The sequence below is a fragment of the Haliotis rubra genome, unplaced genomic scaffold (genome assembly GCF_003918875.1).
Source record: "Haliotis rubra isolate DU_JTF1 unplaced genomic scaffold, ASM391887v1 Scf136, whole genome shotgun sequence".
In the NCBI taxonomy this organism is placed as follows: Eukaryota; Metazoa; Mollusca; class Gastropoda; order Lepetellida; family Haliotidae; genus Haliotis; species Haliotis rubra.
This window is the reverse complement of record NW_025765292.1, coordinates 235706-258679: the sequence shown is the minus strand read 5'-3', so window position 1 is coordinate 258679 and position 22974 is coordinate 235706. Positions and strand designations below refer to the sequence as shown.

At 38.6% G+C, this 22974-nt stretch overlaps 2 protein-coding genes across 2 annotated transcripts; one reads left to right on the top strand and one right to left on the bottom strand.

Annotated features, from left to right (window-relative positions):
- Positions 1-1793: 1793 nt before the first annotated feature.
- Positions 1794-14761, top strand: LOC124268054 (chitobiase-like). Its single transcript, XM_046703062.1, is given in 12 exon segments — positions 1794-1869; positions 5071-5367; positions 5369-5675; positions 6174-6302; positions 6941-7217; positions 7582-7741; positions 9491-9609; positions 10382-11000; positions 11907-12147; positions 12546-12798; positions 13755-13904; positions 14025-14761. Coding segments are annotated over 11 exon segments (2616 nt in total). The 5' UTR covers positions 1794-1869; positions 5071-5091; the 3' UTR covers positions 14110-14761.
- Positions 14762-19606: 4845 nt separating this feature from the next.
- On the bottom strand, positions 19607-22974 carry LOC124268053 (protein fem-1 homolog B-like). The gene is given in 2 exon segments (XM_046703061.1): positions 19607-21689; positions 21691-22974. Coding segments are annotated over 2 exon segments (1908 nt in total). The 5' UTR covers positions 22879-22974; the 3' UTR covers positions 19607-20969.

The window sequence follows — 22974 nt, the reverse complement described above, 5'->3', positions numbered from 1 at the left end:
ACTTCAATGTTTTACTTAGTTTAGTAAAATAGTATTAGAAATTATTCGTTATGGTAGAACTTCTATCGATCTATCTTGTGCAAGGTCATCGATTGCGTGTGAGGAACAAAAATTACTGAAACTACTGTCATATTAATGACTTTTATAGAAAAAGCTCAATTCATATTTGCCAGCTCGGGGAAACGTACTGGACCCAACGCTCCTCTGAGAAACTGATAGAAAGATATATATATTCAGAGTTTGAAGACAATTTGTCAAAAATGGAAGCGATTGCTAAGAGACGTTTTCTGAGAAAACAATATGTCAAATCAACAACTCCATGGTACCACCTGTGTGTAAACATAACTGAAGACATCTTACTATCTCTTTTGGGAATAAGGCGTTTAAGAAAGAAGGCGGAATTCCTGATTTTCTGATCGGCTCCCCACCCCAAAAAACCCCAACCAAAACAAGACAAACAAGAAACCAAACCAAACCCCAAAACCCAAAACAAAACAACAACAAAACAAAACAAAAACAAAACAACCAAAAAAACAAAAACAACAACATAAGAAAAAAAAGGGATATATACACTGGTGCAACACCGCAAATAATGAAATACGTCTGCACCAACATCCATGTTTTTTATTTCCAGATTAACTGTACATAAAGGCAGATAGGTAATAATGTATTTATGTATTTTATTTGTCTGAAGAAAATGTGCATCGATGAACCCAAAGGTGAATGTGCATAAACAACAACAACAACAAAAGTATACAAAACTCCTACAATATAATCCTATACATGTAATAAAATAATATTCCACTCTACACTAGAGGTATGAGATACTTGTGTGCAGTCAACCTCAGCATATTCTTATATTATCCGTTTGACAAATGGGAGCCGGGAGACACTGGGAACAACATCACATATTGCCTTAACTGTAAACACAACATGGTTGTATACAAGGGTCAGGCCATTTGATAGTTTGGTTTAAATCAAATACTTTTAAAAAAACATGTTCAGCCTCATTTAAATGTGGCTATGAGCGCAGCCATTACTTTTGACATAGATTGAGAAATGGGCACCAGAAATGGCATGGTTTATTTGATGGTTATAACATTTTTTTTATGAATAATCATTTCAAATCTTCAATTTCAACACGCCATATCATACAAGTCACTGCATGCACTGTATTCCTGAACAAGGTAAACAGATTTTGACTCCACGTGTGCCTTTGTGATATGACTGAAGCAGTGTTTGATAGTGAAATGCCCATAAACATCATTTACACACAATACAACAAGGTATACAACATACATATCCATTATTCTCTCATTTAAAATAGCTCCAGTCGCTTTCATAAGGGCACTCTTGTAGAGCGGCCGATGTTTGTGCCAATGTGTTCCGTCACAGGAACATTTACGTTGTTAGTGACATAGGGAGTAGCAGCTTTATTTCTTAGTAAAATTTGTTTTACGTTAATACGTTTCTGTATGTTTGACGGGCGTAAATATGATAATATTTGTCGATATTAACTTTGCTCTAATGTCTTAAAGGAAATTGCCTCACCCATTTTACAGTACCATTGTCCATTTATCAACTATGTTTTAGATAATCGAGGGTGTCTCCAGGTGTGTTCCAAAAAGAGAAAAGAAGTTAATGCAACTGACGAATATAGATAATCACGTAAACAAATTAAATGTGTCGTCATCAGGAGCATTTTGAATCCCTCGTCTCAGCCCACCTTCGCCCGATAAAACCCCTTGTTTTGTTCGAATTGAGCCCTTGGTCACATGACGAAATACGGGACAAAATGGTGGCTGGACTGAAATGCCGTATCCGATGAACACGCACTGTTCCTCAGAAGTAACGGTACCTCATTGATTGGTAAGAATGACGGGAAATTAGTGAAGTTGGAGCAGCGCTGCTGCCACGGAACTCATCTACATGTAATGCCATTTGTCCATGTGAACAGGTTACTTTAATTGTTTAGTTTGTTCCATATTAGGACCCTAGTCAGGCAAACAGGACGCTTAAAATTTATAACAATAATTTCTGTTGTAGTGTATACCTACCCCCACCCCGCCCCCGCATCGTTGATTCTTATGTCTTTCACTGTATGTAAACTCGTAATGCTTTGACTACATTTTGGTAAATACTTTTACAATATAAATTGGACTGGCCGATTTCAAGCTGTTGCATTCCTCAAGAATCTATGGGCCTGCTAACATGTTTATACTTATTGTGTAAAAGGTATGTTCAGCTTTGTGCTTGTGACTGACTTTTTGTTACAAGGTGTCAATATCATATGCATAGTATTGAAGCTCATGCAAGTTCTTATAGTATAACTTATAGTGTGTTACTGTCAGTATAGAACGTTTTTAAAAAAAAGTTTTTTTATTGGTTTAAAAAAATCCAACATTTTACAGATTTGTAAAAAAAATCAACAATGGACATATCGCTTTGCGTAAATCATACAAACACGATTAACAAATTATATTAACAATCCCCATGACATGAAGACCCAAACTTCTAAAAGGCGCTGATATTGCACTCCATTAAAGAAGAAAACTTAGTTATTATATAGTAAGGTCTAAGTTCATTCTGGAAAACATGAATAGGTGGCGCACTGTTTTTGAATCTGCTTCCCAAAATTGTTTTTAAAGGGGCATATGCACTCACTTTAGCTTCCTATTGATGCAATAAAAGACTTATTATCCCTTACGACTTACGCCTGAAATCAATAATTGAAACTCGAGGCGAACAGCTTTCAAACAGAGAACACTTGCCATATATAGAATGTAAACAATTGCTCCATCTAAAACTGTCGCATGCAGTGTTGTTGGTGTTTGCCGATCTGGTTTCAGTCACAAGTTCCGTGTATGTTTTGCACCAGAGATTAGCGTCATTTTGTCTGGGACTGAGTTCTGTCTCCAAAGGAGATATATGATATTCGTAAAGTGTGCTCCGAGGGATATAACTCTGTGGGGTTCCCTTGAAATAATGTTCAGCCGGTAGATTAATGCAACAGTACATTAATTCATACAAACTTTTTAATTCAGTATTGTAATCTAAATATATAAAAAATTGGGGGAATAACTGATATGGTAGCTTCCCCGAGGGCTAACAGTTAGCATTATTGAGAGAAATGCTTTATTTATTTTTAGAGAAATGTGGTGTGAAGTAGTGCATTTAAAGATGATGATAATAATATTGAGAGGGTCATTGCTTTGGTCTGGAAAACCAAGCAATACTTGTCTTTTGTTAATTGTATATTGATATGAGTTTTCTGATTTAGACAGATTTTAAGTTTTGCCAGATATGATTAACTTTGCTGCATGACCAGAAAATATGATCAGGTGTCTCATTTTCGTCTAGGCAAAAGCTGCATTTTTAATTTATCCATATATCCAATTTTAAATTACATTTTATTTGCTGGTAAGATGTGATGTAATATTCTATATTGGAACCACTGTAGTTTACTGTCATTGGTACATCTAAATGGCATTTTGTTATAATTCATCAGATAAATCTTCATTGTTTAAAATAGTTTGCTCCCACTTTTTACAATGTAAATTTTATGTGGTAACTTCTGACAATAATGTTTTGGGTGGCAATTGTCCAAGACCCAAGCCTGATCACATACAACACATCAACATTACATTGTGAATTTATCTGACAGCACCCAGTCATGCTATGCAGTTTCAGTTTGACATTGATAAAAACTGACCAAAATTACTTGAAACTGGAAAGAATTCAATATTTCCATGAAAAGTTAAGTTTCAGCAATTAATTGAAGTACAGGCTCATTTCTACTTGGCATAATTTTTGTGCAGTGGCTGCTTGCTGAGGTGCTGTGTTAGCTATAGACAGAGATTGTCTCATGATAGGCAGATGTCAAACTAAGCCAACTAGTAATGATGCATGCAGTAGCTGCTAAAACAAAATATATTTATTCATATGTCTTTCAACATCGGAGTAAAGTTTCATTCATTCATTAAGATACCTTTTTAAATTTTACTTAGTGTCTCTAGGACTTCAAACATACACTTGACAGTTCAATCAATAATCTCATTATGTCATGCTCATAAGTAATTTGAATAAAATATTTGCCATTGTTTTGTTCAGAGAATAATCCTGCGATAATCCTCTGAACACTGTTTTACCATGTGTTTGTTTATTAACTGATGTCAGTGACTGTTACACATAGTTACAGTTGTAGTCACCAGAGATCAGTTTGTAAGTTACGAGAGTTTTTGTATTACTCATGATTTTTACCATCCGTTAGTTTATTCACTGATGTCAACTTCATTATCATTATTGCTTATTACATATAATGTCAGTTGTAGTACACAGGGCTACAGATAATTTTTCAACATCAGGAGTACGTACTCCTTATTTTTGCAATATAGGAGTACTGGAAAAACTTAAGAGTACATTTAGAGTACTGAATGGAATTTTGCGAATCGATAATCTTGTGTTTCGTTTCATATATGCACCACAACATTGCTACTCTTGTGTAAACAGATCAATAAACAATAAAACAGTACTTTTTCAGATAAATACGTCTGTAAATGATTCTAAAACAGTGCAGCAATGCAGTGGTGCGTATGTGCTACATTTTCTAAATTATTTCTTATCGTATCGTGCATTTTTTTATCCGTACATACGTTCATACAGCCTTTATCTGTATCCCTGGTACAAGAGATCATCTTGTTGGAGAATTACAAGAGTTTTTGTATTACGCATGTCTTCTATTTTGGTGTCATGCAGTGTCTGAGGGAGGGAGTGAGTATGGTTTTACGCCGCTTTTAGCAATATTCCAGCAATATCATGGCTTGTTGACACCACAAATGGGCTTCACACATTGTACCTATGTGGGGAATCGAACCTGGGTCTTCTGCATGAAGCTAGTGCTTTAACCACTAGTCTACCCCACAACCCTTTCGGTGTTTGAGGAAATGATACAAACAAATATGGCACCAAAGCAGAAAGGTGTGATAGATTATATTTACTAGACTTGTCTCCACTCTTTCTTGGTTTTATGTACAATGTATTGTCTTACTCAGCTCTTGTATATTTCAGAAGTTCTTCGCCATTATCAACAAAATGGACCAGTCGATGTTAAATACATTTGCAAACACATTAGACATTCGCTACTCAGTGCTGGACAATCTGAGTGATGGCCGAGGTGCTTACCGTGGCACTATCCACATCACCAACAACTCCTCCAGTGACCTGGGCTATGGTAAATGGGGAATATACTTCTGTCACCTACGGATGATGGAGCCTGACGTTTTGCCTGTGGCAAACTCACATGTGTACGAAGATGTGAAAATTCAGGTGAAACATATCAATGGCTGCTTGTTCATGTTTGAACCTGTGAAAAGGCTTTGCCACACTGAAAACTGGACAAACCATTGAAATCCAATTTAAGGCCCAGTACTATTCTGTTGCAAAGACAGATGTATTCCCCAATTGGTACCTCACATCTGAGGGTTTGGAACCCCGTTTGATCAAGTCAACAACTGGAGAGAGCCTGGACTTTGTCTCAAGGTTTGACACCCCCAGCAAGTGGAAGAGGTTTGATTATGAGATGAGTAACGGTCAAAGAAGGAGGGACCTGTATGATCCTTGGAGTGCGGAAGTTCGTTTCCAGAACAATGAGGCAAATACAGGAGGCAAGAAAGCAGGTTTGTTTACTGTTTACAGTAGTTGCCCAGTGATATAATTCTTCTGTCACAACATCAAGGAAAAACCTGAATTATACACTGAGATGTGCATGGCATTGTTATGGATTTCTAATTTTCACTCCAATTGTTTACTTAAATTCTTAGAAATTTCAAGAGTGGACAATCAGTGTTTGACAAACCGAAAGAAGGTGAAAGGTTGTACTTGTTCTTGACCAGACTAATGCGGCATTCTGGGATAAAACAAGGAGTGGTATCAGTATAATGTGCCTGAATGAGGTATCCGTAATGAAAACGGGGTATGGTATCTAGTTTATAACTGTATTAGTGAAATATTCTTGTACATGACATTAAGCCTGCTTCACCTCACATCTTTGGTCATTCCCTACATGAATACGTGTATTATATTGACACACATGTAAAATCCTCTAGGATGTTTGCCACTGTGTATTTTTCACTGAAACACCTGTTAGATGTCAGATTGTTGTTATGTTTGAACAGATGTGAACCTGATAGTTCCGACACCATATAAGCTCGAGTTCAAGTCATCCAACGCTGTCAATCTACAGGAGCCTGGATGGGCTGTCTGGTCACATGACCAAGTGAGACCTGAAGCCACACACCTGTCAGGTATGCAAGATCCCTGGAGCCATCAGGGCTCCGCTCAGGTCGACTCATCCCTAATACAGGGCAACCATGTTCGCCAATTACTGCTTAATGCAAGACGTTGTACATGCAATTTCTTATTCTAGTTTTAGTAAGTTATTGTTTGTTTGTTTTGAGACACTGCTCACCCCAAAACTGTTAGAAGGTTTAAAATAATATAGTTCTAGAATCTTGCATTGCAGTGTTGCAACAGTTCATCTAGCTTTCGGGGCGGTGGGGTAGTCTAATGGTTAAAGCGTTGGCTCATCACGCCGAAGACCCGGGTTCAAATCCCCACATGGGCACAATGTGTGAAGCCCATTTCTGGTGTCCCCCGCCATGATGTTGCTGGAATATTGCTAAAAGCGACGTAAAACCAAACTCAGTCAGTCAGTCAGTCATCTAGCTTTCAGGGTCTTTCATTTTGACCAGTGGTCAAAGGACGTATGTATTTTTATTTTCAAAATGACATTTTGGTTGATCATCTGCAGCAGTAGCATAGATCATAAATGTAATAGATATGAAACATTCACATGAAAATGGTATGTGTTATAACCATGAAAACTCAGAAAGGTTTCAACATGTTCGAAACAGAGTTGAACCTCATTCGTGGACTGTTACAGAGGTACTTGGGCTAAACCTGGTAGATGGCAGTGAAGTGGAGGCAACTGGTCGTGACAGAACTATATTAGTGATGCTAGGCTCCGTGGCTCCAGAGGATCCTAAGTGTGCTGACAACCAGGAAGCATATAGCCTGGATATTGGCTCCATGTGTGTGAAACTCCAGGCTCCAACACCAGCAGGGATCTTCTATGCTGGACAGTCTTTACTCAGTCTGCGGTACTCCGATGGAACTCACCCACTTGTTTCTGTGTTGGACTATCCAAGATTCCAGTACAGGTAGCTGTTCCAGGATTTACCTCAGCAATTAGTGTTTCTCTCGTGCTGTGTATTTGACACAGTTTAAATGGGTACTCAAGTAAATTTAACGTTAAAGTGCTTGTAAAACTGAAGATCACCATCATTTTGCAAATGATATTTTTTCTTCATATGGTTAAAAATTTATATTAATCTGTTTACTGTACATTCATTGGCAAATTAGTAATGGAATTTTATAGAAGTGACGTGTGATTTCTTTACAACATTGGTAATTATCTCTGACATTTTGTCAAATGCTTGGCAAAAATCATTATTGCTCTTATATTCTTGGGGATTGTTTAATACGGTTTCAACATTTCAGTCATGAAATTGTTTCTGGTGCAGGGGGGATGCATGTTGACGTGTCCCGTAACTTCCACACCAAGGATGAGGTTGTGGCTCTGCTGGATGTCATGGGTCGGTACAAGCTGAACAGGTTGCATCTCCACCTGACTGATGACGAGGGATGGAGGCTGCAGATTCCCGGACTGGAGGAACTCGCACAGGTGCCTCATCTCTGTCAGACTCAGAGGACTTCTGGTGGTGTGATGTAGGCAGACTAGGATTAGAGGACTTCTTGTGGTGTGATGTAGGCAGACATGGATTACATGGTGTGATGTAGGCATACATGTGGTGTGATGTAGGCAGACTAAGATAAGAGGACTTCTGGTGGTGTAATGTAGGCAGACATGGATCAGATTACTTGTGGTGGTGTGATGTAGGCAGACATGGGTTAGAGGACTTATGTAATGTGATCAGACTCTGGTCAGCCTGTCTGGGGATGTCATGAAACCTCAGCCATTACTAATAGACAATGGGTTCCATTATACTTAAGTATTCACATATAGTTGTTATCGGGTAACATACACGTTCAGAACGCATTATTACCCAATCCACATGAACATCAGTATGGCAAGCCGTTTTTCACATTTATTCAGAAATAAAGTATCTTAAATTGCTTCAAAGATATCATGAATTACATAGAGATATAATGAACTGAATTGATGATATCTTGAAATGAAAGATATCTCAAACAGAGATAATTATAGATATTTGCAATATATTTCATGAATGAATAAGAATATGATGAAGCATATTAATGATATCTTGAAAGAATTGCAGATATCATAAATTATCTTAATGATATCAGCTATGATTTAAAGAAATCAACACCATGTTGTAATATCAGTAAATCAATTCCTGATGTTTTCCAATTCAATACTGATATCATTGATTAATTATTGATATGTTGAACGGATGATTCTCCCTTTTTGAAATGATTTCACAATTGAGGATATCAGAAATTTCTTAATAAATGTGAAATCTGCTTGCCATATGTCAGAGCTACCAACCTATCAATTACCGTGAAAATAATGTCAGAGGTATGTCAGCAACACAGAACTTTGATAATCTTCAATAAACTTTCACAAAAACGAGTGTGTGTTCACAAATATAGTCATCTCAGATGAAATGGAAACATACTGAAAGTAGTGGTGTGGCGATTCATCGATACACATCGATCCATGGGCCGCCAATAGAGTGAATCGATACAAAGTTTTACTTGTCGTATATCCCGATACAATACTTCAAATGGGCGATATCTGTCAAGAAAAAAGACTTACTTTTGTTTGATGATTAAAATATGTACATACTTATTTTCCTTTCATAAGTAAACGTTTCTCGGAAAATCATCCATCAAGAACTGTATCAGACATAGTGCTTGCATGTTATTAACATTCACAAAGTCCATGTACAAACATAATTATCTTGTTTCCGAATGAACATTGAATAACGCTGGCTGAATTTGACCAAATACTTTTAAAATAGTTTTGTTTTGATCTCAGGGTGTTGTATAGTTGGTGTTAGAATTAAAGATTTTAGTATCGTGATACATATCGTATCGCCACCCTTATATCGGCATTCGTTTCGTATCGCAGCTTCAGTGCACAATACTCTGGCAATATATCGTCGTGACTAAAATGATAGTATCGTGATGTATCGTATTGCAGGTTGTATGCCAATACCAGCACTAACTGAAAGCACCTGATCAGCTATAAGACCTCTCTAGCTGTCATACATACCCTGTCCATTTGTCTGCATGGAGCAGACAGTACTACTGACAGGCAGGAACATGTTGGTTGGCCACTTGTAACATGATGCTGGACAACTCAGAGTAATGTGGAGAGATGCTTTGTAGACACTTGTGTTGGGGTGTATGGTTTAGAGAAAAATAATTCCTTAGTTTTCTTTCCCAGGTTGGTGGTTGCCGAGGTCACGACCTTGAGGAGGAGAAGCGTCTACTTCCTGTACTGGGTTCAGGTCCTGCCCCAGACCTGTATCCTGGCTCGGGATTCTATACAGTTCAGGACTATAGGTGCAGTAAAACCATGTTGATCAGATCTGATTTCACAATGTATAATCACATGTATTTGTCCATGACAGCTATTTGTGACCAGATATTCCTATCTGTAACCTCCATGATATCTTATTATCGAACACTGTCTAGTCTTTAGTTTAAAATATGTGGATCTGGTATATTTGTGGATGAAGCTTTGATAAGAAATCACGCCCCCCACATTTGGGTCAGTCAGATCAGCAGGTATTGCTTCCTGCTTCTTCATTGTATTCAATCACTGAGTAAACAATGAAGTGTCTTATCAGCTCCTTGTCTGTTGACCTGTGACCTTCAAATAACAAATACACTGTAAACTATTGTCTGTTGCTCCCCTTCATGAAAAACATAAGATCCATGAAACAAAGATGTGTTTAAGGCTGGATCAGTATTATGACTTGGATCACAGACCTCAGAAATGAGAATAGCCTTTACTACATGATTTACTTTTTATCATTAAATTAAGAAATGTCACCAAAGATATGTTTAGGACTGACCAATTTACATATTTCACTCTAGCGAAAACTGAATTGAATTCATGAAGGGATACGGTTTAACTTATTGAATACACAAGTGTATTGTTTACCAAACTACCCCGTACTGTATTTTGTTATGTTTCATTGGGATAACATTTATAACACATTTAGATCTGTGCTCATTGTTTTAGCCTTGAAGTCTCTGTTTATCTTGAATGAAGTTAGATATGTCCGAGGTGGTACGATAAGGTATATAACAGTGTTCTGTGGTATTGCAGAGAGATCTTGAAGGCAGCCGTGCAACGACACATTGAAGTCATTCCAGAGATTGATATGCCTGGACATAGTCACGCTGCAATAGTTGCCATGGCAGCACGATGTCGCCGTTTGATAAGGGAAGGTAGACCCGAGGAAGAAGCTTGTCAGTATCTGCTGTCTGATATTGAGAACCCTTTCAAGGTTCAGTCGGTACAGATGTTTTCTGACAATGTCCTTGACCCTGGGCGTGAATCAACGTACACATTTGTCGACAAGATTGTGAAGGAACTAAAGGCAATGCATGAAGGTGTTTCCCCGCTGAGGATGTTCCACCTTGGAGGAGACGAGGTGCCATACGAGGCGTGGCTGGAATCACCGGCATGTCAGGCAAGGATCAAAGCAGGGGAAGTGTCGTCGGTCACGGAGCTCATGGGATACTTTTTGAAACGAGTGGCTCGGATTGTCAAGTCTCATGGCCTGGATGTTGCTGCGTGGCAGGATGGTATTGTGATGAAGAAGACGCAACTGTTTGACAGATCAGATTTTGATAATGACAGCGTTGTGGTTTATGCTTGGAAGAATGTTTGGGAGACAGGAATGGCCTCGGACACAGTGAAGCTGGCTAATGCAGGCTACAAGGTAGGTCAGTGTTCCAGTAGTTTCCACTGTTGGGCACTGCTGATGTCATAACAGAGCTATGATGCTAATCTGTTGCGTATATTTGTAATAATAGATGTCTCAATATCCGATGGACTAAAATACAGAGCATTTTCATCTGGAGGGAATATCAACACAGAGTCTGCCCCTAAACTTTTAGTCACAAGATGATGCCTTACATGAATGATCCCATTAGTGTTATAAAGTCATAGCAGGATAAAATGTACATACTAACAGCTAAACAAAAAAATTGTTGTTGAAAAATGAAAATGAAAGGAATCTGGGATAAACATTTAATGCTGCTAAAACATGTTAAGCTAAAATGTTTTTCGCAAGGGAATCAGAATATAGAATACTCATCCTAATGGGACAATACTGATAATGGAGATACATACGTGCGTCACAGTTCTTGTAAATAGCATCACACAAAGGTCAGGCAAGAGTTCTGTAGGTTTCTGCTCAAGCTGCTGACTTGTAGGACTGTGCTTCTAACACGGAACTCTGTGAGATCAGTTTGTCTTCCATTACCTGATACCACTCGGGTTCATATCATGTCATGCATTCAAGTTTCAAAAGTTAAACAAATCCTTGCAGGCTTTCCTTACATACTCAAGACTTCTGTCCAGCATGTCAACCACTTTGGGTGGCTGCTGGACTTCAGATTTCATATTTCTCCCAAACCACTCACCATTTCCTTCCTTTTCTGCCTCAAGCACACGTTAACTTTTTTCTCATAAGGATGCATTTTGCATTAAATAAGCTGTATTTGTTGGTTCACTGAGGAAAACAAGGTAATAGCATACTTTGATGTTTTATTTTCAATTCTGAATTGTTTTACTACGATTATCAAGAAAAGTTTTTATATGTATGTTTGTGTGTCTCTTCCAGGTGGTGATGTCTCAAGCAACACACCTGTATTTCGACCACCCCTATGAGCCCGACCCGGAGGAGAGGGGTCTATATTGGTCGGGACGCTACCTGGACACACACAAAGTATTCAGCTTCATGCCAGACACGCTGTATGCCAATGCTGACCGAAAGATGACTGGGGAACCCTTCACAGAGGCGGAGCTGAACAAACTGTCCCTGGGGAATGAGTGTACGCTTACAAGACCTGAGAACATCATAGGTAAGTGGTGTGCTGGCTGGATGATTATGACTTGATGTAGACATTTTGTGTAAAAAATCATCAGCAGTAGATTGAACAAAAAACATAAGAAATGTTTCAGATTTTCTTCCAAAAGTTGTCTGAATACGTTGTTGTGTTTTGCCTCCCTGGTTAACGTATAGTGACCTAACCTTGCACGTTTACCCTACAACTATGTTTTGGTGTATTCAGTACAGGAAGTCATTTTCTGTACACCAATTAAAACTGGTATATGCTTAGTCTGCAACTAAAGTGTACATCAATGTGAGTGGTTGACACTCCGTTCCTCTACAGGTCTACTGTAGGAACTCCTATAGGAATCCCTTGTAGACGTCCATGGTAGTCAATACTAGTTATATAGCTTTCCCGACCTCGTACAGGTCTACAAGGGCAACTGTGGAGTGAGCTAGTGCGGACACCAGGCCAGCTGCAAGAGATGATCATACCTCGCATTATAGCACTGGCGGAGCGAGCGTGGCACAAGGCAGTCTGGGAGGATGTAGCAGACCGATCCCAACTGGAAGTCCTAAGGCAGAAGAACTGGGCAGAATTTGCCAGCATATTAGGTAGCAAGGAGCTGAATCGACTGGAGACAATGAACATCTCGTACTATCTGCCACCACCAGGAGTTAGGTAGGTCACTCTCAGCTGAGAGGGATATCATTACTGACTTAAGTATGCTAGATTGACATTTTTGTGGTATGGAAACTCTCATATGAAGTATTTAGTTAATAGATGGAAAAATTGACAATAGGGACATCTTCAACAGAATTTAGAATACCTGGACAAATCACTTCTTTAGAGAGAACAGAAGAACATGTCATACTGTAACTGCCGTTATCTGCAGAAACAAACCTCTTCTCAGTCTCGTGTGACCGCCTCTGTGGTGTAGTGGTTATAGCGTCCGCCCGGAGAGCGGAAGGTCCTGGGTTCGATCCCCAACCGCGTCATACCAAAAAGACGTTAAAATATGGTACTTGTTGGTCCCTGCCTGGCGTTCGGCATTAATGGGTACAAGAAGGACTGGTCGATTTGGAGTCAGTATAATGTGTCTGAGTGGGGTATTCGTGCTTCACTGTGGCATGGTATCTCAGTGGGCTAGCACTATAAAACCAGCTTCAGTCTGGGCTAGTACAAGCACCCGCACATACACATACACACGCATGCACATCGTCATATGAGCGAAATATTCTCAAGCATGAAGTTAAACCGAATTTCACCTCACCTCAGTCTCGTGTCATGTTTTGCTTTATAAGTTTAGTGGCTATATTTCTGTGTTTCTGTTAAGATGATTTGTGTTCTATTGATGCTTAACACCCGTGATGGCAGTCTTTAACTGAGAGTCATATTATTTGGATCAAGAATGAAAATACTTGTGACATGATTATTGCATGAAAAGATTATTAATATGTCAGTATCATTTTGGCAGATAAGTTAAGTAATCACAACAATGGCAGCTTAAATTTTCACAAACTGCATGCTTAAAATTATGTTTCCTGATCAGAAAAATGGCCGCCTCCCGGCCTTACATATCCAACACCTACCTGATGATGCTAGGTGACAGTACAGCAACTGTTTGTGCGTTGCAGGCTGTCAGAAGGTGGTCGAGTGATGACTGTGAACTGTGCCTACCCTGGTCTACCCATGTACTACAGCTGGGATAGAGGCAGCACATGGCTCCGCTACTCACAGCCGGTTGATGTTGCACCAGGCTCCACGGACGTCACACTTGTAACAAGGTCAGAGATTGCTGGGATAGACATGATCCTCATGTTAAATACTTACAGTAAAGAGCATGGCAAGAGTAAATGTAAGGGGGCAGAAGTCATCTTAATAATTAATACATGTTTCTATTCCAGGTCTTTCAGTGGGGAGAGGTCAAGTCGTCAGGTTGCTGTGAACTTGGACTGTGAATTGGACAGCCATCGGGATCCCAGTTCATGAGCTGAACTGCTCCAAAACTGATGACTCCACCTTCCTAAACCACTGAACTGATCCAAACTGATGGATCCACCTTTTTAGAAAACTGAAATGCTCCAAACAGATGGATCCACCTTCCTTAAAAAACTGACCTGCTCCAAACTGAAGGATCCACCTTTCTAAAAAACTGAACTGCTCCAAACTAATGGTTCCACCTCAGCAATTTCAGACAGATAGACACAGTTCAACAACTCAATCAAGAACCCAATCATTCACTTGTCAGGTGATGATAATACCTATAGGGTGATTTTAGTTCATTAGCTAACAGGGTCACATGGCTCAATCTGGGCTATTTATATCCCACTGACAACCTCAACATGCTTGCACTATGTTCAGGTATGTTTGAACACTGTGTGTTCCAGTACTTAACAGCTGACAACCTCAACATGCTTGCATTATGTTTAGGTATGTTTGAACACTGTGTGTTCCAGGACTTAACAGCTGACGAGAGAATTTGAGTCACAGCAGTTATGATCCAATTAAAACAATGCTATTTTTCAGTTTTCTCCCTATACCTTTGGTAAGTTTCAAGAATGCAAATGTTGATCAACAAAATGAAATCAAGAGTTGCTTTGGCTGAATAAAGAATTGTTCATTTATTGTACATGGTACATCACGCTTGCGTCTTGTGCTTGTTTTGAAGATGGTGGATTAAGTGTCACAAAACAGTCAGATCTTACCGCTCACTACTGCTATGCAAATATCTGAGGACATCTCATTAAAGGTCATACCAGAAAGCTCTACAAAAGAAAATTCTGGAGTGTCTAATTGAAATGTGTGCCAGTATGTCCCATGTGCTATTGAAAATCCCTTGTTTCTAAAGCTTATTCCACTGAAGGGAATTTTGGTGACATAAGTTGTATGACATAAGTTGTGTGGCATATAATTTTGTTCCGAAACTGTTCCCATTATTGGTTTACGCTTGCAGACAGGTAATATGTTTATGTTTAAGTAATTTCATATTTTATGTTGTTATTCATTTGTATTTTTGTCAAGCTCTGTGATCCAAAACGAATTCCTTTTAAGGTAATAAAGTATTGTCTGTCTGTCTGTATATGTAATCTAGATAAGGTATATTTTGTACAGCAACATGGTTTTACTCCAATGAAGCAATTTCTAGTTGTACCATGGGGATGTTTTATCTACCGAATCTGGGCTACGGAAGTCCGTGGTTGGATACATGATTTGGTTTGTTTGTTGTTCAGTTGTCACAGTCAGCAATACTCCAGCTATATGATGGCAGACTGAATAATTAAGTCTGGACCAGACAATTGAGTGATTGACATCATTGGATTGATCTATGTACCTGGGATACAAGTGTCATCCAAGTCAGAGGGCACCTGATCCTATTAGGCATCTCTTACAAGTTGGGGTTGACAGCTCAGTGTTTTTCAAACTAAAAATGTATAAATGTGAATATTAGTATCTGATGATGGAGTCAGTTTTATGAAAATATGTTACATGTATTGGGGAGTGTAAATAAGGAGCAACACAATACAAAATTAATTCATAAATATTTATTTGTCATCATTCTCCAATAACAAAAGAAGTATAAGCAAAATATGAGCATCACAGAATCACTTGGATGTGTACATGTTATTGCAGCAGGTGTTCACAGACCAGCCAGTGACTTAAGGTACAGCTTAAGGAAACCTCCAGATGTGGAGATGACTGGGAGATTGCTCACTATCATTACTGTATTAACGCCCCTGGACTGCTAACACTATATGATGTGTGATCTTAAAGCGCCGTTATTCGAATGATTGGCAACATTATTTTATATGAAGGTAAATTTCGGGTGTAATTAACGATATTATGTTAGTATAGCAGACTCATTTATTTTCATATCTTTATCCATCAACGGACAATCAATCCTTCATAAATTCTGATTAACTGTGCCCACATGAAGATGACTTGGGTCCCCTTCATTATGGTACAAATAGTGCCAACATTCTGAATGGACTTCACTGACACACCAACATTACTGACACACCAACATTATTGACACACCAACATTACTGACACACCAAATCAGCTGGTAAGGCATGTGATAAATGCTTGAAACTCTGCAATTTCATTTTTTAAGCTATATGGAGATTTCAAGCTTCTGAACAAGGTAAACTGAATCATTAACTATATACACTGTATGACAATGATATACCATCACTGCATCAGGTAACCTAGTTTATCCTTATACATCACATTTAGTGATCAAACAACTGAACTATGGAACTCATCTTACAACATGTAAACAGACAGACACACAGTCATGTAGCATGTCCATTACGTTTACTACATTTGGCCAAATATGTTTTACTACTTGGATTTGGAGACTGACAAAAACAACCAAATGACTTTAGACCATATTTTTTGGATCTGACAGTTATACAAATACAATTGAAAAACCATGTTTTCACCAATGTTCATAGGTAATGGTGAAGAACATATAAAAATCTTTATTCTACAAAAAAAGAACCACCCATAATAAGTAATCTTTCAGTATTTGTATGCAGTCATGTGATGTGTGACCATGGGCTTGTTTTTTATTTATTAAAAGTATTAATAGAGCAGTTGAAAAAAAAATTAAAACTTTTTCAGCCACCTACTTTCATTTTAAACATAAGAAATTAAGATAAATCATCTAATAGACATAAATGGCTTTGGCTAATATTAGTTCATCTCATTAACACCTAGTATACAAAATTACGGAGGACAGACAAGTAGTTTGTGTTTTACACCAGTTGGTAGCAGCAGTATTCAAGCCTGGGCTGAACCATGCAGACAAACCAGCAGCTGATACAACATACCGGTAGTTCTTACCACAGGCAATACAGACTGAGACCTGTAAGACCAGTTTAAGTGTTACCATGCACATGATAATGCCACACAAACATCCCATGAATATCACTGCTGCGAGCATTTCATAATACTGGCTATAGAGCAGGTTTTGTATAACAGCTTCAAACTGAAATTGAGTTATATCATGCTTTGTCAGTTTGATGTGGGAAGAAGGTCAATAGAGATGAAGCTCACCACTTCAGTGAAACCCATAAGCCTGGGTTTGGTGCTGACATACCCTAAAATAATGATGAGCACATCTTGGATTCAAACTCATGATCATAGCTCCAATAGCAGCAATAAATATGATGGATAGAAACAGTCATTTTTCAGTCTCCCCATACATTTGGCTGCTGGGAGTGGGATTACATGCTACAGCATTCACCTTTAATGATTTCACAAACTGAAGGCCGCTCACCATCCACATACCAGCCGAGCCAATAAAAATACACACAAAAGCATCCTAATTAAGAAGATTTTGCCTTTAACTCCTTACAAGTATACAAAAAAAAACTAATTCAATAGACTGGAGACATTAAAGATGCTTGCTATTATTTTTTCAGTGGGGCAATAATTTCTACCTACACCAGTATGCCACAACTTCCCTATTCAAGGTAACAACATTACCAGGTTGTCCATAACTGATGGAAATAGTGCTTTCATGGCATGACAGGGTTTCTAGGAAGAAACAACTGTTGTATTTTCCCAAAACTGACGAATACAGTGGAGTCCTGAGCCATGGTAACCATCAACTTATAGCAAACAATGAGTAATACTGGTCAGGTCCAGCCGAAATTCATTAGTCGGACCCATCAGCACTGGCTCATGACAGCTGCTCAATATAATTTATTTCCAGTCAATTACTACTACTTTATATATAATTCTTAATACTTCTCGCATGGAGAAAAGAGTTGATAATGGTGACAATTACCCTAGTCAAGGGTTTTTAGAAGCCTTTGGAAATGCAAGTTTTACCATGTGATATGAACCAACATCATATTCAAATGTCAGCAACGAGATGTATCAGACTAACCCTAATCATGATGATCATGTGACGATCATGTGACAGACACAAAGACATGCAGTCCTGGAAATGTAATGGAGAATCAGTCCATAAAAGTCATAGTAAAGACAGGAAGGACATCTGCATTACTGCTTGAGCAAGAACATAAAGAGTTGAGTTGAGCAAGTGTGAAGACATAGGAAGTACAGTCCATGAACACAAAGAGACACCTGAACCACACACCATAATATATTAAATTCGCACCAGTGAGGAAATCATTGAAATGCATCAACATGTGCATCTGTCTAACTTACCATGCACATGACTCCAATTTTCATTATGAACATACAGAAATACTCATGTACTCGCAACATCTTTGACATGTGAGCTTAACATATAGGCATGATAAATCTAGTGACAAACACGGCATGACCTCTCTGTTGGTGATGTTAGCGACGCAGGACTAACCTAATAATTCTCCTGAAGAATGGTATTCAGGTATTCATAAGGTAAGATAACAAACCCATGCCAACTATCTCTTGCCTCCGTCCTAAAGTAGCTTAATGACTTTACATATACTCTGTCACTAGACACGTGAGGAATTTCACAGCTTTTTAACAAGCAATATTCCTGTTAGCTAAGCATGTTGAACAAACTTCTTGCTCAAAACTTTGCACTTCACCAGGTCCTCAACTGCTCCATCACTCCTCATTCTATGTTAATTCTTTTGAATATGATGAAAACCAGCTTTTGCTTGGAAGATGAAAGACACATTATGCCAGCGTATCACATTTAAGTTCCAGTCATCCAGCACAGTAAGACAAAAGCTTCATAGAAACCACAGACCACCATCACAAAGATGATGTATTTCAATATCTGACATCATGGACATCAATAACAAACTATTATGTCTCAAATTACATTTGGAATGGGTAAATAATAAGTAGTAACGACACTGTCAGACTGCTGTAATGATTTTCTGAACAGTGAATAGGTCATGATACTATCTGCCACATATTTTGACATGGTCAAGTCTCAGCAATCAATACTTAACAATACATACATGTTCATGACAAAAACAATAAAAGGAAGACAGGTTCATATCTATACACTAAATATTCCTTGTGAAGAACTAGAATATCACTATAAAGAAAGCCATTGACAGTCAATATTCAATATACTCAGAACTCAAGAACTCTCAATGCACAATATTAGGATCACTTTTCTGGTTTTCAATCTGCGTTGCATGGAGGATGGAACTTGAATTGCAAACTTAAAAGCTCAGCTAGGCTAATGAATTAAGGTAATTAGCCTGTACCTTACCACAGTATCACAAATAATTACTGATTAACACAGTGATTAGCACCCAGCTGTATACCAAATCCAAATTACATTTGATTAATTTATTAAAAGAGCTGAGATAGCTAAATCACACCCTAAATCAATTAACCCCCAAGTTAGTGGTGGTCCAATTAATTGAAAGATTGGCCGCAATGACAAAATGACCAAGCAATTGATCATGTTTTCTCATAATCGAACACAAACAGTTTTTGAATACTTGTTTGCATTAACAATATTTTTCACAAGGTTGGTTTTGTCTAATCAATTATTTTCGATGATTGATCGGTTGTAATGAACCAATCATTAATTATGGGATTTTAACCAATTCCCAACACTACCTCAAGTTCAAATTATCAAAATGGGGTCCTCTAGTGACTACTAGAACCCAATTCTAAAGGGGTATTTGATTGGCAATGGGTGCCTATTCCTACAGACTGCAAAGTTTGTGTTTGATGAGGAACGGGTTAAATGGCAAAGGGTTAACTTAACCCTAACACATCTAACGCTAATGATTTGTGCATAGTACAAACATCAAACCTAACATGTCATGCACACTGTATCTATACAAGTGTATTGTGATGATTTTCAATGATATCAATTACGGCATAGTATCAAATACAGAAAACCTCTATTCTTATACAGACACTGACAAGTTTACAGAGTAACTTCCCATTTCTGATTTCTTAATACAAATATAATCTAAATGAATGCATGGATATCTACATTTCAAATTATGCATCATGTGAGAAATAAGTAAAATATATTCTGTTTGTATCAATATGATAGTGAAGTACAGTGTTTAACAAGTACTTAATGAAGTGAACATAACTGAATCATAAACCCACACTTTTGGTGACATTATGGGCTAGTAGATGGACAATATATCTCCTTTACAGGTTTATTGTTGATGACACTTAGTAAACAATTGGCAGAAAAATATGTGACCAAGGCGTGAAAACTTGGCATGATTTTTGTATTCTAACAAACTACTTGTATTCTAAGAGCGTTTTTGCAAAGATTGTCATGTTGGCAACCTGAAAAAAGAGGGCTTGAGAGAATGAGGGCTTTGCAACCATAAATGTGGCAACAACAAGTATAAATTTTTCCTTTTGGACATGCCAATAATGTATTTCTCTCCTTTTAGTTGTACAATTATGTCCTCTGGTTCCTCTCATATTTGCATACATACACATGATACAACTAGCACCATCCAAAAACCAACAATGACACAATGACATTAAATCTATTATACTTTGGAAATGTACACTATCCACATTCTGTTTTAACATTTATAATGGAGCTTCACATTCAGATTAAAATCAAAATTCAGTATGGATCAGAAAAAGTCATCAGATCTGAACTGATTTCAAAACCCATATAAACTAAATGTCAACAAGTTCAACAAACTTTTCATGACATTAGGAGCACTTAGTAACGCTAATGACTAGTGGTATACACATCATGGGTGTTAACTGGCAATACACATGGGTGTAAAGTGGGAATAACAGCACTTGTGCCTGAACAACACTGTTATCTTGTAACGCATGGATACTTTAACGAACATTCAAACTTAAGCAGTCACTTTCAGCTACAACATATGTATCACAACATGAAGACAGTCATTCAGATGTTTCAGCATGTTTCAATGCAGTTCAATAAATTCTTCCAGAAACTGAGGAATCAGTCCCTTGTAACTGATGTTGTGAACCCTTACAGCAGTGGCGGCTAAACATTTCAGATATATTTGATTGTGTTGCCGGAGAATCACCTCTGCCACTCCAGTTGTTGAACACTGCATTGGTGTTTTCCTTTCTGAATTACGCATATCTAGATGAGATCCTCCACGTATCAGAGACAGTATTATCTGGTGAAGCGTGTCAAAGTCATCTATTGGGTCATTGTAGCGTACTATAACATGGAGAGGCGTGTTTCCTACATGGTCCTGTGCATTGATGTCTGCTCCACAGCGTACCAACAAAGCTGCTAGTGGTGAATTTGGAAAGGACACAACATCGTTGACATGGAAATCATCAACAATGCTTGCACTATCCACAGCCATATGAAGTGCAGAATATCCATTCTTGAGAGCAGGTTTCAGTCTTAAAAACCTGTACACAAGTTGGTGGAGCTGATGCAGTTCTTCTTTGCTCTTGGTAACTTTCAGAGCTATCACAAGCAAATAGAGGCAAGTATGGATGTTGGTTTGATAAATTTCAACCAGGGCCAGATAATCTTCATCCTCTTTTCCCATTCTCTCCATGTCTCTCTCTATCTCCTTTCCTGCATGATCCAGTACTTCCAGGATTGGGGAGAACTCAAGTCGTACTCCTATATGGACCATCTGTGAAAAGACTTGGGAAAAAACGAAGTAGATCTTTAGGAATGGCTCTGTTATTTCTCTGCCTCAGTTTCATGGCATGCATCCACAATGCAATACACCTGTCAAATCTGGCACTATCAGCAAATACAGCTCCCCGAAATATCACTGGATGTGGGACCTCTGGGTTATCCGCACCAAGAATTCTTTCACGGATGGCTAATGATTCCATGTGAAGGGCGCCATAATTCTTTTCTATCGCTTCAAGCGCATTCATTGTTTTACACTCCACCCAGTTGTCGTATGCAGGGACAGGAGGATAGTGTGGCTTATGAACAATATTGTGCGGATCTCTATACCGTTCTTCCATGGCTAACTTGAGATATTGATATGCTTTTGAAATATCATAATTTTCTTTGTCATTAGCAAAAGATGCCCCTGAAACCTCTAAAGCATCTATCTTATCTTTCTTTGAGCACTCAGGTAAAGAAATGAGATAGTTTACAACTTGACTCTTTCCACATTCTGCAGCAACAATCAGGGGAGTCATTTTATGGTCATTTTCAGTTATGGATGCTCCAAACTTGATGAGCTCTTTAACAATTTCCAAGTGGCCACACTCTGCAGAGAAATGTAGAGCAGTTGCTCCACAATGAGCCTTGCAGTCAGGGTTTGCCCCTTTCTCCAACAGGAACGTCACCACATCTCGGTGGTCCTTGTAGCAGCTGATCATCAAGCAAGTGTTATTGTATTTGTTGGCTATGGTCAAATCTGCACCATGTTCAACCAAGTACCGTACTATGTCGAGGCGACCATCAAAACATGCTGCACGCAGTGGCGTTGAATTTGTAAGCGTTGGGTGATTCACGTCGGCATCATGTTCAACCAGAAACTTCACCACGCCGAAATGCCCAGCTCCAGCCGCACACCACAAAGCCGTCGCACCTTCGATCACGTAGCCTTCGAACTTGACTGTCCCCGTCTGCTCGTGATCTACACGGAAGTTGCTGAGGAGAACTTGTACAACTTTGTCCTCCCCGTTCCTGGCTGCTATGATAAGGGGCGTTGTTTTCTGTCCGTCCTCTTCTGTGTAATGGTTGAGGACTGCGTCAACGATTTTGGCGTCTAGATTCCACAGCATTGCGAAAATGCTGATAGCCATCCCATCTCTTGCAGATGTAAACACCTTTTGTTTCAGAGACTTCACCATCTCTGGCGAAAATTCGGAAGCCATTCTAGTTTGTATCTATTAACAACGCGCCTTTCGATGTCAAGATTGGAGGTAATTTGACAGTCTGTTTGTTATGCTCTCGGCCATGATGAATGAAAC